Source organism: Sebastes fasciatus, chromosome 19 (assembly GCF_043250625.1).
Source record: "Sebastes fasciatus isolate fSebFas1 chromosome 19, fSebFas1.pri, whole genome shotgun sequence".
NCBI lineage: Eukaryota > Metazoa > Chordata > Actinopteri > Perciformes > Sebastidae > Sebastes > Sebastes fasciatus.
This window is the reverse complement of record NC_133813.1, coordinates 23,527,263-23,542,648: the sequence shown is the minus strand read 5'-3', so window position 1 is coordinate 23,542,648 and position 15,386 is coordinate 23,527,263. Positions and strand designations below refer to the sequence as shown.

At 36.4% G+C, this 15,386-nt stretch overlaps 1 protein-coding gene across 10 annotated transcripts in view; it reads right to left on the bottom strand.

The window, feature by feature from the left end:
- Nucleotides 1-12,786, bottom strand: part of dnm1a (dynamin 1a) — a 68,343-nt gene extending 55,557 nt beyond the window's left edge. For 6 of the 10 annotated variants that reach the window (XM_074618540.1, XM_074618541.1, XM_074618537.1 and 3 more), the window contains exon 1: nt 12,336-12,785. In XM_074618540.1, the coding sequence (XP_074474641.1) occupies nt 12,336-12,496 (161 nt within the window). In that variant the 5' untranslated portion in view covers nt 12,497-12,785. Of the gene's footprint in view, nt 1-12,335 lie in introns of all 10 variants that reach the window. The other 4 variants (XM_074618539.1, XM_074618545.1, XM_074618544.1 and 1 more) reach the window with 2 other exon arrangements.
- Between the last annotated feature and the right edge of the window lie 2,600 nt (nt 12,787-15,386).

The following is a 15,386-nucleotide window of genomic DNA, read 5'->3' as shown; positions in this document are numbered from 1 at the left end:
ATATAGGCCACATGCCAGGTGCTGCTGATTAGAAGGAGCAAACAGTTTTTGACTGTGCTAGGACATCTTGGGTTGTGTGTAACTCAAACTACATTGTGTGCTGTTTATAACTCAATTTAGAGATTAAAACTTAATAGAAGTGACGGAAATGGATGGACATGATTGGTAAATAAACGCCATGTTATAAAGTATTGGAACTTTGTATATCATTTGTTTGGAGCACATGTCTAAACAACACTCTGCAATCAGTAGCGGCTAAAAGTATAAGACTTTAGTCACTACACTAATTAACACACTATATCTAGTCAGTATAAAAACAACTACTTGATGTTTTACAGGGTGTTAGGTGCCACATTACTTCTTGTTCAGGACCAGGAAGTCTCCGTTGGCTGCCCTGAGTAATAGTCTGGCACATAACGCACTTGTAAAAACCATAAATAGTTTTTGTCGCTACTGTAACAACAAAGAGGGCTTTGGTATCGGATCAGTACTAGATATCAGCAGATCAATATCGGGAGAGAAAAAGTTGGATCGGTGCTTCCCTACTCGTAATACCTGAAACATTCTGTTCAACTCCTCAAACTGGAAATGTCTGGTGTTTATTTAGACATGCTGTCATAAGTTGCCTATTCTTGAGATGAGAGACAAAACATGTCCTAAATAGAAAAGTCCTATTTGTGTTGAAAATAAATAAATTCATAATAATAAAATGACTCAAAAAGTTACATGTAAAGAAATTGTGTATACGCATGACATTCAATTCATATTTAAACAAAAATATTTCAGCAGAATTTGTTTAAATGCAAGCTCTGTACCCAGAAAATGCATGTATTTAGCCTGTCCTCAGCAAGCGGCCACAATGTCACACTGACAAAATAAGTGTTTAAAACTGCTATTAATGCATAAATATACATATCGAATGAAAGGAGAGCATCAATGACATATTAAACAAAATATAAAGTGAATTTTAAATTATATTTTCCATAAACTACTGCTTATCAAAGGTGTGTCCTCACTCTCCGTCAACTACGTCAGATTTGTTTTAAATCCTGAATAAATCAGGAAATATTGAGGTCAGCTATTACCCTGAGGACCCCTTTTCTACTTCCTGTTCATGGTTGATGCAGCAGTGGTGGATGCATGGGTCTGGTAAGTTTTACATTTTTGGATATTTTAACATATAAACATCTCCAACTGTCTTATTTTTTTAAAACATAAAACACAATTAAAAGCATTAATTCAATCAAAAACAAAAAAACTGATTACGGTGACACAAGATTGTTCATTTCCATCACAGTCAACCTTTGTGGAAGATTTAAATGTTATAATCTCATAAAACTGCAGGTTACTCAGTTCTGCAGATCAGTCTTTCTAATCCTTTCCCAACCTGCAGCATGTCACTCAATGCACGGGAGACAATATGAAAAACAAGCTGTGTGATTGTCAAAATATGCCTGAAAAGACAGCATAATGTTTGCTCATCCTCCACACACACTGGAGACACTGTACCGACAGGGAGCTGCATTATTGTTTGTAGTTATAATGTGGCCTTCTACAACAAAGGAAACCCTGCTCTCTCTGATGTGTGTCTATCCATCTGCTGGTCTACCTGCCTGCCAGTGTTAGTGTGTATGGGGCTGTCCCACTCTCCCACTTGGATGCCTTTTAGAGAAGACAGATGGTCTTAACTGCAGGTCTTCCTCTCACATTACTCTGCCTCATCCTCCCCTCAAACTGCCACCACAAGGATCCTCCAAATGAGAGTACAGAATCAGCTCTTCACCAAGAATTAAAATCCAAAAGCCTGCAATTCTCCCAAGCTCAGTTTGATGAGTGTGGAAAAGAAGGTTGGATTACTGGAAACGCAACTGCAGTTCATGTCATCTAAGTGCAAGGTCGGGTAAAAACAATGACATAATTTCCAAAATGGATTATTTAGATAATCAGAACAGAAGAAACAATATCATAATCGATGGTTTGCCCAGGATAAAGTGCATGAATCCTGGGCAGAAACTGAACAACTAGTAAGAGACTTTTTTTTAAAAACAAATTGAATATCGATTCCAAATCAGTGGAGATTGAAAGAGCCCAACGTACTGGGGAGTGGAAGCCAAATTCTGACAAAGTGAGGCCAATTGTTGTCAGATTTCTGAGATTCAAGGACAAAGAAGTTGTTCTCTCCAAAGCAAGAACCCAGATAAAAATCTATGTGAATGACTACTTTTCCGACCTACTAAGAAGGAAGCGAGCTGAATTCATCCTGGCAATGAAAGAGGCCAGAGAACGAGGAAACTATGCTGTCATCAGTGATGTATATCACACTGCCACAATACTGTAAATACTGTCTCTCTGTTCACTCAGGTATGAACCCCTTCACTCCTGTGTTTTCATCCCCCCACAGTGAGGTGGGGAATGAAAACACTCATGTGACTGCCAAAAGCATTGAACCCAAACACAGTACAGATACAGAGGAGAGAAATAAAAAAATAGATAAAAAGGAGCAAACGGGTCAGACAAGGAGAACCGCAGATATTTTTGCAACAGGAAGAGAAAAGATAGACGGCGACGGAGACACCAAGATACCTTCAACAAGCACTTAGCTTTAAGTGCACTCAGCAGTCAGTGTCCGTCTCAAAGCACTTCACTTCTAACAGAAACAACATTCACTTCATTGTATGATGAGAGTAATATCCATCTATCTATCCATCTATCTATCTATCTTTCTATCTATCCATCTATCTATCCATCCATTTATCTATCCATCTATCTATCCATCTATCTATCCATTCATCTATCTATCCATCCATCCATCTATCTATCCATCCATCTATCTATCCATCTATCTATCCATCTATCTATCCATCCATCCATCTATCTATCCATCCATCTATCTATCCATCTATCTATCCATCTATCTATCCATCCATCCATCTATCTATCCATCCATCTATCGATCCATTTATGTATCCATCTATCTATCTCTCTAACTATATGATTTATACATGTACCATGACACAATATAAATTTGATTTTGCCATAGTATTTTTATAGAGGCAGCTATCCTTTATTGTAATATTGCTGGATGTATTGGGTCATTTGGGGTTATTTTTCTAGTCAATAAGCAGGACAACTTTACGTCAATATTTTATTTTTATATGCTTTTTGCATCAATGTGGTGCGGTACATTGATTTGTGAGATATTTAACTCAGTAAATGAACCAAAAATAGACACTCCTGCCTGGTTATTTTACCCATTAACAGTTTCTTAATTGATTTTCAATAATCAATAATCAGGGTTGGGGGAGGTCATCCCAGACACACTGATCATCATTGTCACAGCTGATCCTCAATCAGATTCTTTTAGAGCATCTTGTGTTTCCAACAAATTAGCTCAAAACAAAAAAATGTATTGAATAAACTTCCAGTCACTAAATCATTCATTCATTAACACACACACACACACACACACACACACACATGTCTAGTGGGATCCAGCTGCTGTGGAGTAGTGACTCACTGCTTCTTTGTTATAAACTGTACACATGCAGTGGTGTACAAACAATACACACACACACACAGATTACCTATTCACTCTAGTAGACTTAGTTCATCAGTACAAAAGGACTTTTTGCAAGAAAAACAGTTTTGTTTTTCACATTGTTGATTTGGATTTATGGGAACATATAGTCAAGTAATGTCACAACAATTCATTGTAGTATTTCTGTTTTAGAATTTCAAATGATAGTGTTGCGTGAATCACACATTTTCCAGGAAACTAAAACAACACCTTACTGACTACAGTTGTCGGAATAGTTTTTTTTCCTCTCACTTTTGTTTTTGGTTATTCTTGGACTTGCTTTAAGTCAAGACACCCCGAGACATTGTTTTTCATCAATTTTGAGATTTTGGACTATTTCGCTAACACGTCTTATTTCAGACTAGTGGAAAGAAAACATTCAAAATACACATTTAGGTGTTTATTTTACTACTTTGTCTATTTGTGTCAGTAGATTTCTCCTAAATTCACCCAAAGTTAGCATTAGATAATTCCTCATTTGCATATTTAAACACAACATTTCAGAAAACTTGTGGTACAAAAAAATATTGTCCTAATGCAAGTAATCAACTGGGGATGTTTCATGGTGATATCTCTTATTGTAGTTAAACATTTTTTACCCTAGTCACCTAGTCACAAATTTACTATACATATCTCTAAAGGACGTTTTCTCAAATTGAGTTTCTCTTAGACTTTGAGGCAGAAATCTCCACTTCAGTAGCTCTTACATACACCAAACTTTCCAATTTCATTCCTATCTATATTCCGAAGGTTTTTATGGAGGGGTTTGTTCATACTTAATTCATAGCCTGAATTATATAACATTTTATTCCTAAAAACATAGTGAAAATTAGTTTTTTATGGCAGTTGACAGTAATTTCTGATTTATGGAGTGATAAAAAGAGAAAAAATGTTTTTTTGAACCTGGCTTTATCCAATATTCAGATTTCTGTTCTAGAAATGTATGCAATTTAGTGCGTATTTGATGAGATAATGCCTCATTTGCATATTTAAACAAACTTTTCAGAAGACTTGTAATAAAAAAAAATACAGTAATTGTCTTAATGTAAATAATCAACCGGGGAAGTTTCATGGCGATATCTATTATTTCATTTTGTCTCCCGTTAATGAAAAAGAGGGAATGGCCAATATAAGAGTGAGATGTAAACGGTTTAGGTTTGAAAATAGTCATAATTCTAATAACTCAACACGTTGCTCTGTTGGTCTCTTGTGTGCGTCACATCACTTCCGATTCCCAGAGAGACATTGAGCTTCATATAATCCTGCTCTAATGCTACAGCAATAACAGCTCTGACATCAGTGAACCAACACAACCAGGCAGCTCCCCTTCACCAGCAGTGTTTGGCTCTCAGATAGATGAGACTGCTTTTTGGTGATGATGAATTGTACACACACGTGTTGCTGTCAGCCACAGTGGTGGACAGAGCCAATGAAACGGCTGGTTGCTGGACGGTGGACATCCAGATTAGACCGGAGCCAATGGCAGGATATGTTGCAGGTAAACTGCGGCCCAAACAGAGATTAGTGGTAATCCTCTGGGGCAGTATCAGGACAAATGGTCTCCTCTCGTCTTCTGTCTCTCACTGACTGCTGCCTCACTCTTACTGTGTCCATACACTGTTTTTATAGTTTACATCACTCTTTGAAACAGAGTTTATTAAAAAAAGTAACTTTAAGAGCTGCAACATATTTTAAGGATCCAGTAGTTTGCAAATAATTTCCTGAGAAGTTTCCTGCAAAGAACTTTATAACTGAAAAAAATAATAACTTCCAACCTATCAATAGTGAGCTTCTGCCACTTTTATTTGTCTGATATAACAGTAAACTGAATGTCTTTGGGATTGGAGTGTTGGTCGGACAAAACAAGCAATTAAATAATGTCACGTTAAGCTTTACGCAAACTGTGATGGGCATTTTTCACAATTTTCTTCATTTTATGGACCAGACGATTCATCAATAAATCGAGAGAATAATGGGCAGATTAATCAATGATGAAAATAATCGCTGGTTGCAGCCCTAGTACGAATCATAGTAAAAAGACACAATGTTCAGAAACTGTTTATAGTACACAGCAGGGGTGTAACGATTCATCGTTCTGGATCGATAGATCGATTTAATGATCAACGATCCAATATATCGATGCAAAGTGACAACATCGATACATACCGCAATCTTTAAGATACGCCCTTATTTTGAAATTCTTAACTGATAAAAAAAGAATCAGTATAATATCGTATCCTGATGACTCTTGTGATTTACACCCATAGTACACAGTACACACACAGTACAGTCATTTATTTGTTTACCGACTGATTTATTTATTCATTTTTAAGAAGAAACCAGGAAATGATGTAGTGGTTAAAGAGTCCATAAGCAGTTGTACATTTTCAGAGGTATTTACTTGAAAGAACTGATAAAAGAACTGCATTAAAAAACGAACAAAGACCCATTTAAACCTAGATAACGACGATAAATCCATTCATCCATTCATCCATTATCTATAACCGCTTCTCCATTACAGTGGCTGGAGTTGATCCCAGCTGACGTTGGGCAAGAGGCGGGGTACAACCTGAGCAGGTTGGCAGTCAATCCCAGAGCTAGATAAAGATAAATGATTGTGATAATTGAAAATGATTGGAAATTGTACGCTGGCCAGTGGATGAATTTTACACTGACTCAAAGACTCTTTATTATAATAGCGATTAATTTGAATAAAATAATTTGAGGTGCACCAACTGAACACCGTTTCTCTTTTTCCCTATTATTACTACCAAATGACTCTATGGTCCTTTCCAGGAGTCTTGCTAAGAATTAACAGTTAATTATGAGTTTCTAAATGATCAGGAACCTGTAAAATAAAGTATTACCTTAATATCTCAGATCAATTTGACCAGTTGCCTTAAAAGAAGAAGAAATACAATGTTTATGTCAACATTTAATTTGTATGCTGGATAGTTTATCTTAATGCAGCATCATCCTCTATAAGTCATTAAGTCTTCTTCTCTGTGTCTCTATTCCACCCCCTCCTCCTGTTATTAGTCTGTAATGGAGCACTGTACTGTACTGTGCTCGTGTTTCACATGAGTGAAGCTGCTGCTACTCGTCATAATGCTTCCGGCCTTCTCCCTGTTATATAATACATGAAAACCAGTTATATATCATTAACTTAATCTTTGTGTGGGGGTTGGAGTAGTGATGACAGCGGGGAGATAAAACACTTCTGTGTTGTAGTTTTATGTATATGGTTTGTGGCAGCAGCCTTCACTGATAACAAAGTGCTACAGCTGCACACCAGCAGCTGCAGTATCCTGCTGGGTTTGAGTATATCCCAGGAGAACGTCACACAGTTTGTGACTTTTTTACTAATTTCTCCTTTTGCATGCCACATCCCTCAAAGTAATTCTTGCAAAAGGGTCTTGGACAACCATGAATTACTTTGTGCTAAAACAAGGTAAACCTCCAATCAGAGGTGCAGCAACGAAAAGCTCCTATAGTTGTTTTTCGTGACAATAAACTGGGGTACCCTTGAATCTATGACATGAATATTAAACATAAAAAGCAATTATAAATGTGATCATCTATGGTGTGTTCAGTGTTTGTTTTATTTTAGGTGCAGCTGTGGTGCTGATTTAGTATCAGCTGTTTCTGAGAGAGCTGTCCGTGGTGCTGAATGTGGGTTCAGTACAAAACAAAAACCCAAGCAATTTCATGCAGAGAACATACACTACGCCCTTTATAAATATCATCCATACTAACTGTGCTGCATGCTGTTGAAACAGCAAACTCTTAGACTCGTCTGTGTTTTTGTTGTTTTCTGTGACAGCCTTTCAAATTGCAGCACTATAGGGAGATTTGTACCTTACTTTTGTTTCTATCATCTACTCATTCCAATCAAAATATAATGTTTTAAGTACAAATATGTACAAAAACAATTAACTGAAATGACCCATTTTCAGAATCAGGATATTGGAACATAGTGGTGAACACTGCTCAAACATGAAGACATTACTGTGCAAAAGCTACGACAAAGATATTTCCTCTAGAGCTATAAATCCCCAAAAGACAACCTAATTCAACTCATAGTTCAAGATAAATAGCGCATTGAACTTTTTTTGCCTCCTTTTAGGATAAAAATGTCAAACTATTCATGCATCCCCACCTCCACCTGCACGAACAAGTTTCACCCAGCTGGCACTGCCTGTGTTGGAAACTGGAGACCAGTAAAGCTCCTCGCTTTGTCTGAGATAATTAGACTCTTGGGAGGCTAAAATACAGACTGGGTGACAGCGGCAGGATGGGAAACGGGGGTTGTGCTCAGTTTCAGATTTGTGAAATGTCTTCTTCACTGTTAAATCACAGGCACAAGCAGGACATGCAGGGCTAGCATGTGATACTTGACCTGTGTGTACAGGTATAACAGATGTGATCCTGGAATAATTATTCGATTAATTGATGAGTTAATCAACAAAGAATTATTCGAAACAATTTTCATAAGGGATTAATCGTTACTTTAAGTCAGTTATCAAGCAAAAATGCCAAACATACATAACTATTTTCAGCTTCTAAACTGCTTTTGTATCATTGTACATTTCATATCTTTGGCTGCTTTTGATGGTTTTGACTGTTTTGTTTTTGGGCTCTGGGAACTTCTGATGGCATTTTTCACTATTTTCTGACATTTTATACACTAAACGATTAATCGATTTATTCAAAAAATAATCAAACGATTAAACAATAATGAAAATAATCGTTAGTTGCAGCACTAAAAAGATATCCACCACTAGGGCTGTGCAATTAATCGATTTTCAATTTCAATTATGATTTTGGCCTCCAACGATTATGAAAACAAGATAACATAAAACGATTATTGTGCCGCACTCCGTTTCGCAATGACGCTCTCGTTTTGTATCGTGTTATGAATCCAGCGCTACAACCACGCTGTTTATGATTAAATAGTTTACTATAGCACAAAGGTCTTTTACTCTCAAAGTTCACCAGAAGGGGAAAATCTGCTATTCATTCAAGAAGAAAAGAAAAGAGAGCAGTCCCCAAAGGCGGCCAAATACATCTCAACTTGTCGTTAATTGTCTAAGACAAGAAAGGGCATGAATAGAAACAAAGATTACAATGACCAACATTGTCTCAGAAGGCAGACTTTAAGATAAACTGCTTGATAAGGGAGAGTCTGTAATTTTAGTTTAACCTCGCTGTCTTGGCTTTGGAGTTGAGCACTTTTATATTTTACAGCAACAAAGCACCTTTGAGGTGAATTTAAACTGAATGAGACAGATGAGAAAGGAAGGTTCAACTGATAGAACTGAGCAATGAAAACAAGGGAGAAAAACAGTAGACTCTCCGTAAAGACAAATTATGAAGACGATAAATGGGAATAGAGCAACAGCTTGTCTCCCACTAAGAGCTTGGCCGTCCTTGTTACTGAGTCACACCTGCCAGGCATGCATCAAAATCCAACCCAGCTGAGAGCAAAGGTGTCATGGAGGAGTAACGGTGTCGACATGTACAGTAAACTCCTTTCAACAAGGTTTAAATCAATCCTGTAGTTGCTAATTTTTGTACCTAAATCCCATATCACCTCATGTAGACACATTATAATTGGCATGCTGTCACAGGTGAGAACAAGTGAACACAAACACGCTTTAAAGAGCAAATGTTCTTTGTGAAAAAATCAATGTAAATGTCTCTCTGCCATTTATAAGTCTCCTATACTTTGGTATTGATTTCCTGTGCTAACCGTAAGCACTGCAGCGATAGCAAACAGAGTGAATTTCTGAATAAGAGACGGAGAGGGATGGAGAAAGGGAGCGTTGTGACATGTAAACACGCAGTACAGAGTGCTGGAAGCGTGTGTTGGTTTAGGCAAGATAAGGCAAACACAATAGGCCTCTAGGGGGGTAGAAGACTGGAGGATGGGAGGACCTGAGCGACGTCACTGCAGCTGGAGAGCGCATTCATTAACACACACAAACGCTGCATAACAGGATGCAGCTTTTACTGACACTCACAGACAAAACATTATAACTGCTAAATGTTCTTGTAATAATATTTCAGTTTTTCCTTCCTGACATGATCGTCTAAACCACCGATCCCTCGAGAACGCAGCGTGATTAGGCACAAGCTGTTTCCATGACTACGGCTGAGTGAGTGCAGCAAAACGTGGTCCTCCTAATGAGTGCAAAGAGAGTGATTCAACAGTAACTACTCAAAATTGTGGTTTTAACTAACTCCCAAAAAAGAGGCTGGAAAACGTACCCTCAGGAAAATGTCTGATTTCTCTACTAGAGGGATACATGTAAAATAAAATACCAACAATGGAGTTTGTTTTATAAGCACCACTGTGTATTTCTGATATTGGAGGTTATCCAGCTGCTGATATGGATTTAAAGGGGAACTCCACCAATTTAACACATCAAATTGTGTTTACAGGTTTTAGGGAGTACTACTGCATAACTGTATAGAGCTGAAACAATTAATTGATTAGTTGATTGCCAACTATTTTGATAATCAATTAATCGGTTTGACTTGATTCAGTTTGGCTTCTTAAATGTGAATATATTTGAGCTGTGGACAAAACACAAAATTTGAGGACGTCATCTTGGGATATGGAAAACACTGATCATCATTTTTCACCATTTTCTGACATTTTATAGAGCAAACTACGAATCGATTAATTAAGAAAATAATAGATAGATTAAGCTAATGAAAATAATTGCTAGTTGCAGCCCTATAATTTTATGAAGCCTAAAGGGAGCTGCCTAATATCTGATAAATTGTCTTAAGTGATGTCACTCGAGGCATTGGTTGGAGCTGAAAACTACAAGTTTGAAAATTTTAAAAAAAATCTGAAGGTGCGGAGTTAGAAAGAAGTAAGCTTTCCAGACCTCTGCAGCTTCAGGCCACATTAGACGCTACTAGCATAACACACCCGGATCTCTGGTAGAACAGTCTGTGGTTCAAGTTGCATTGTGGGTAATGTAGGCGCCAGGTTTTAAAAAAGAAGAATCTCTGGTTCTGCTGCCTATATTTCAACACGTTCTCATCCCATCTCGTCACATACTGACGCTTTGTCAGACCCCTCGCCGTCACATTTCGGTCCCAGTAAACACGTACTTAATGTTATGAATTAAACAAAAGCACTTGCTTAGGATTAAGCAACAAAACCGCTTAGTTACTTTTAGGAAAAAACAACATGATTGGGCTTAAAAATACTATGTTTGTACAGTGAAAATCACACTGAACGTTGTGAACATGCGACATGAACGAAGAGCTGATTTTAACGTGACGCACAGGACACAAACAGCGGTCTCCTGGATGAAAGCCTTGTGTTTGTTGGACCCATCCACCACACCTCCCACCCGCCCTATGTGTGTCTTTTGCTCTTTAAACTAAGTCACCACAGCCCTTTCCCTAAAATTGACGCGGATTGGTTTACATTGTAGTTAATTGAAAGTCCGGTGCATCTCATACTGACGCTGAAGGGTGACTTGTGGGTCGGTATCTAACGCTGACGGCTGTGATAAAGCGTCGGTATTTGACGAATGAGAAGGGGCTGTATATTTTCATCTTTTTCTTTTTAACTGTCCAATGTGGAGTACTCCTTTAAATCACCTCAATAGCACTTAAGCTATCATCACTTTATTAACGAAACTGATATGTCATCCACATGTAGCATCGTGTGTAAATTACCCTGACATGTAAACACTGGGTATACCTCACCTCAGATGGATCCCTCTCTGTCCAGTGTAGTGTACATTTACATGGTGTAATACCTATAGGCCTTGTTCAGTGTGGGGCTGAGCTGGCTTGGAGCCACAGTATATGCATACAACCTGACCTTGCTTTAGCAGGAAATACTGCTGAATCACACACTCTGTGCATCCAAGGCTTTAAAAGTCTATGAAACCACAAAAAAATCCTCAGATCAAGTGAAATGCAAGCTGGCAAACAGTTACCAAGTGACACCCATGTTGTTGCCTGCATGCAGTAAGCTTCACTTACAGTATAAGCACTGCCAGACAGATGGATGAGCTGAGCTGGAAGGGCTCAAAGCTCAGGTGGACTCTCTCTCTCTCTCTCTCTCTCTTTCTTTCTCTTTTTCTCTCCCTCTGCAAGGTCACACTGCAGCATAACAGATCAGATTTGTTCCCCTGGCTTTATTTTGTATCATCAGTAGCAGCAGCAGCAGCAGCTCTGACAGGAAGAAAACTGCATGTTTGCAAGACTGAAACACACACACACACACACACACACACACAGCAAGCATCATTTTGCACCCTTGCCTGGTCAGGATTAACTAGCCTGGGGACAACAAAATGGTGCCACAGAAACAACATATCCACCAAGCTGCCTGTAACTGTATCTGCTATACAGGAAGTCAGCTAGAAACTGACCCTAACCTCTGTGACAGAAGTCACATGATTTATATGAAAACGTTGTGTCATTTTGGACCAAAATAATGAAGTTTGGAAATTAAGTTTATAGCACTCATATCCAGAGGGTTTGTCATATTAAATGGCATGCCATTTCACAATAATGTGGTTCCCTGGATGCATCAGTTCCCTGGGGATTTATAGGCCTAACAAAAATAATCTCCTCTCCTTGGTGTTGGTGGAAGAAGAGAGAGAGGATAAGAGTGGTGAAAGGTGCAACGCTTTGCAGCCTGAGCAGGGGGGGTGGGGATGTGTGTGAGGTGTAAAACGAGCTGGTGTGATGCACCAATATAAAAAAAAAAGCCACTTACTTCCCAACGAAGTTCTCCAGCACCGAGCTCTTGCCTGCGCTCTGGCCGCCCACCACAGCGATCTGCGGCAGGTCCATGTTGGCGTTCTGGCCGATGGCGGAGAAAGCATCCTGCATGCGGTTCACCAGAGGAATCAGATCCTCCATCCCTCGGTTACCCATCTCTGCGATGCAATGGGCAGTCTGTCTTCCTTGTCAGAGCAGAGCAGGGAGGGATTTATCTCTTGTGGTTCTCTCCTCGCCACCCTCGCGTTTAGTTCAGAGGGCGTTTTTTGGACACACACCGGTTCACTGGTCGGTGGTTTGGCCCCTCATTGAATGCAGCTCCTCGGTGTGTCAGATCACCTCTCAGCTGTAAGGACACTCTCCTCCACCGAGCATGCACTGTGCACTCCTCTCCACCAAGCAGGCGCAGCAGGAGGGGGGAGGATGAGGATGATCTCTTGTATTTCCTCTGGAGAGATGAGATCCCTGCAGCTCTCCATCCTCACCGCTCGGTGGGGACACTCTCACTGGAGTTAGTTGCTTGTCAAATTGTGCTGTTTACAGTATAGACCTGCAGGAATTTCTTATTTATTTTACTGGGACTCTAAAGTCAAATCTTGAGTGCAGTTAGAAAGGTGGATATGGGAGGTTCAGCATCCATCCAGTTTTTTATATTATTGCCCCCAAACAGATGTACAGATCTGTCCATGGTGCTGAATCTGTTAGCACCGTGGACAGAGGCCAGGGGGCACCACACAACTTTTGGTATGTTTGTTTTTATAATGCAGTATATATTTTAATCTATCTATCTATCCATCCATCCATCCATCCATCTATCTATCTAGCTTATAGTTAGACTTAATATATATTTTCTACTGTGTCTTTGGTATGCTAATGTAATGTTTTGTTTTTAATTCCTAATTATTTATATATAGTTTTCTCAGGGAATGTGGAATATTTTACATGCTTTTCTACTGTGTCTTGGTGTACTACTGTAATGTATTGTTGGCTATGTATTGTTTTAAGCTGTGTGCAGCACTATCGCCCATGCAAAATTCCCCCTTGGGTCAATAAAGATTATCTTATCTATCTATCTATCTATCTTGGTTCCTTTGTTCTGTGGTTAACAGTAACAGGAAGAAGGCTCTTGTTCTTTAATGCCTGTGTATTAATATATATTTTTCTCAGGGAATGTGCAATATTTGACATGTTTTTCTACTGCATCTTAGGTGTACCACTTTAATGTCTTGTTTTTAATGCCTATTTATTTATATATATATAGGTCTCTCAGGGAATATGCAATATCTGATATGTTTTTCTACTGTGTTTTGGTATATCACTGTAATGTCTTGTTTTTAATGCCTATTTATTTATATATATTTTTCTCAAGGAATGTGCAAAATTGGATATGCTTTTCTGTGTCTTTGGTATACCAATGTAATGTTTTGTTTTTAATTCGTAATTATGTATATATAGTTCTCTCAGGGAATATATGCAATATCTGATATGTTTTTCTACTGTGTCTTGGTGTGCGACTGTAATGTCTTGTTGGCTATGTATTGTTTTAAGCTGTGTGCAGCACTACTGCCCATGCAAAATTCCCCCTTGGGTCAATAAAGGTTATCTTATCTCTTATCTATCTATCTGTCTTTACTAATATAAAAAAAAATGCAGTCATGGTGCATGTACTATAATATGAATATCAAAGAAATACACTTACATACATACTATATATAAAAGTATATAGTGTTTATTTATGTACAACATATACAAAGGACACAAACTGTACCATAATATATATGTATATATATATATATATGTATGTATATATATATATATATATATATATATATATATACACACACACACACACACAATATCACACTTAATATCTATTGGAGGTTAGTAAAACAATGGTGTTCCACTTCTAATAATTATTTATTAGCTAGTGTTACAAATGTAAAATGCAGAACCTTAAAAATACAAACTTTTATTAAATTTACAAGGGCAGTGGGATGTGAGAAATTATCATTATTTTTAAATTTGAAAAAATAATAATACATCATCAATCAATTATAAATATTTAATTAATTGAATTATAAATACTTCATTAATTGAATTATAAATACTACATTAATTTAATTATAAATACTTAATTAATTGAATTATAGATACTACATTAATTGAATTATAAATTGCATTTAATTATAAATACTACATTAATTGAATTATAAATACTTCATTAATTTAATTATAAATACTACATTTAATTATAAATACTTCATTATTTAATTATAAATACTACATTTAATTATAACTACTTCATTCATTTAATTATAAATACTACATTTAATTATAAATACTTCATTAATTTAATTATAAATACTACATTTAATTATAAATACTTCATTAATTTAATTATAAATACTACATTTAATTATAAATACTTCATTATTTAATTATAAATACTACATTTAATTATAACTACTTCATTCATTTAATTATAAATACTACATTTAATTATAAATACTACATTAATTTTATTATAAATACTTCATTAATCTAATTATAAATACTACATTAATTTAATTATAAATACTACATTTAATTATAAATACTACATTAATTTAATTATAAATACCACATTACATTAATTATAAATACTTCATTAATTGAATTATAAATACTACATTTATTTATTAATACTACATTAATTTAATTATAAATACTTCATTAATTTAATTATAAATACTACATTTAATTATAAATACTACATTAATTTAATTATTAATACTTCATTAATTTAATTATAAATACTAGTTAATTATAAATACTACATTAATTTAATTAGAAATACTTCATTAATTTAATTATAAATACTACATTAATTTAATTTTAAATACTTCGTTGATTTAATTATAAATACTACATTTAATTATAAATCCTTCATTAATTTAATTATAAATACTACATTTAATTATAAATCCTTCATTAATTTAATTATAAATACTACATCATCTAAAGCTACATTTATTATGCAGGTATCAAGTATTGATTCAGTTCCCCA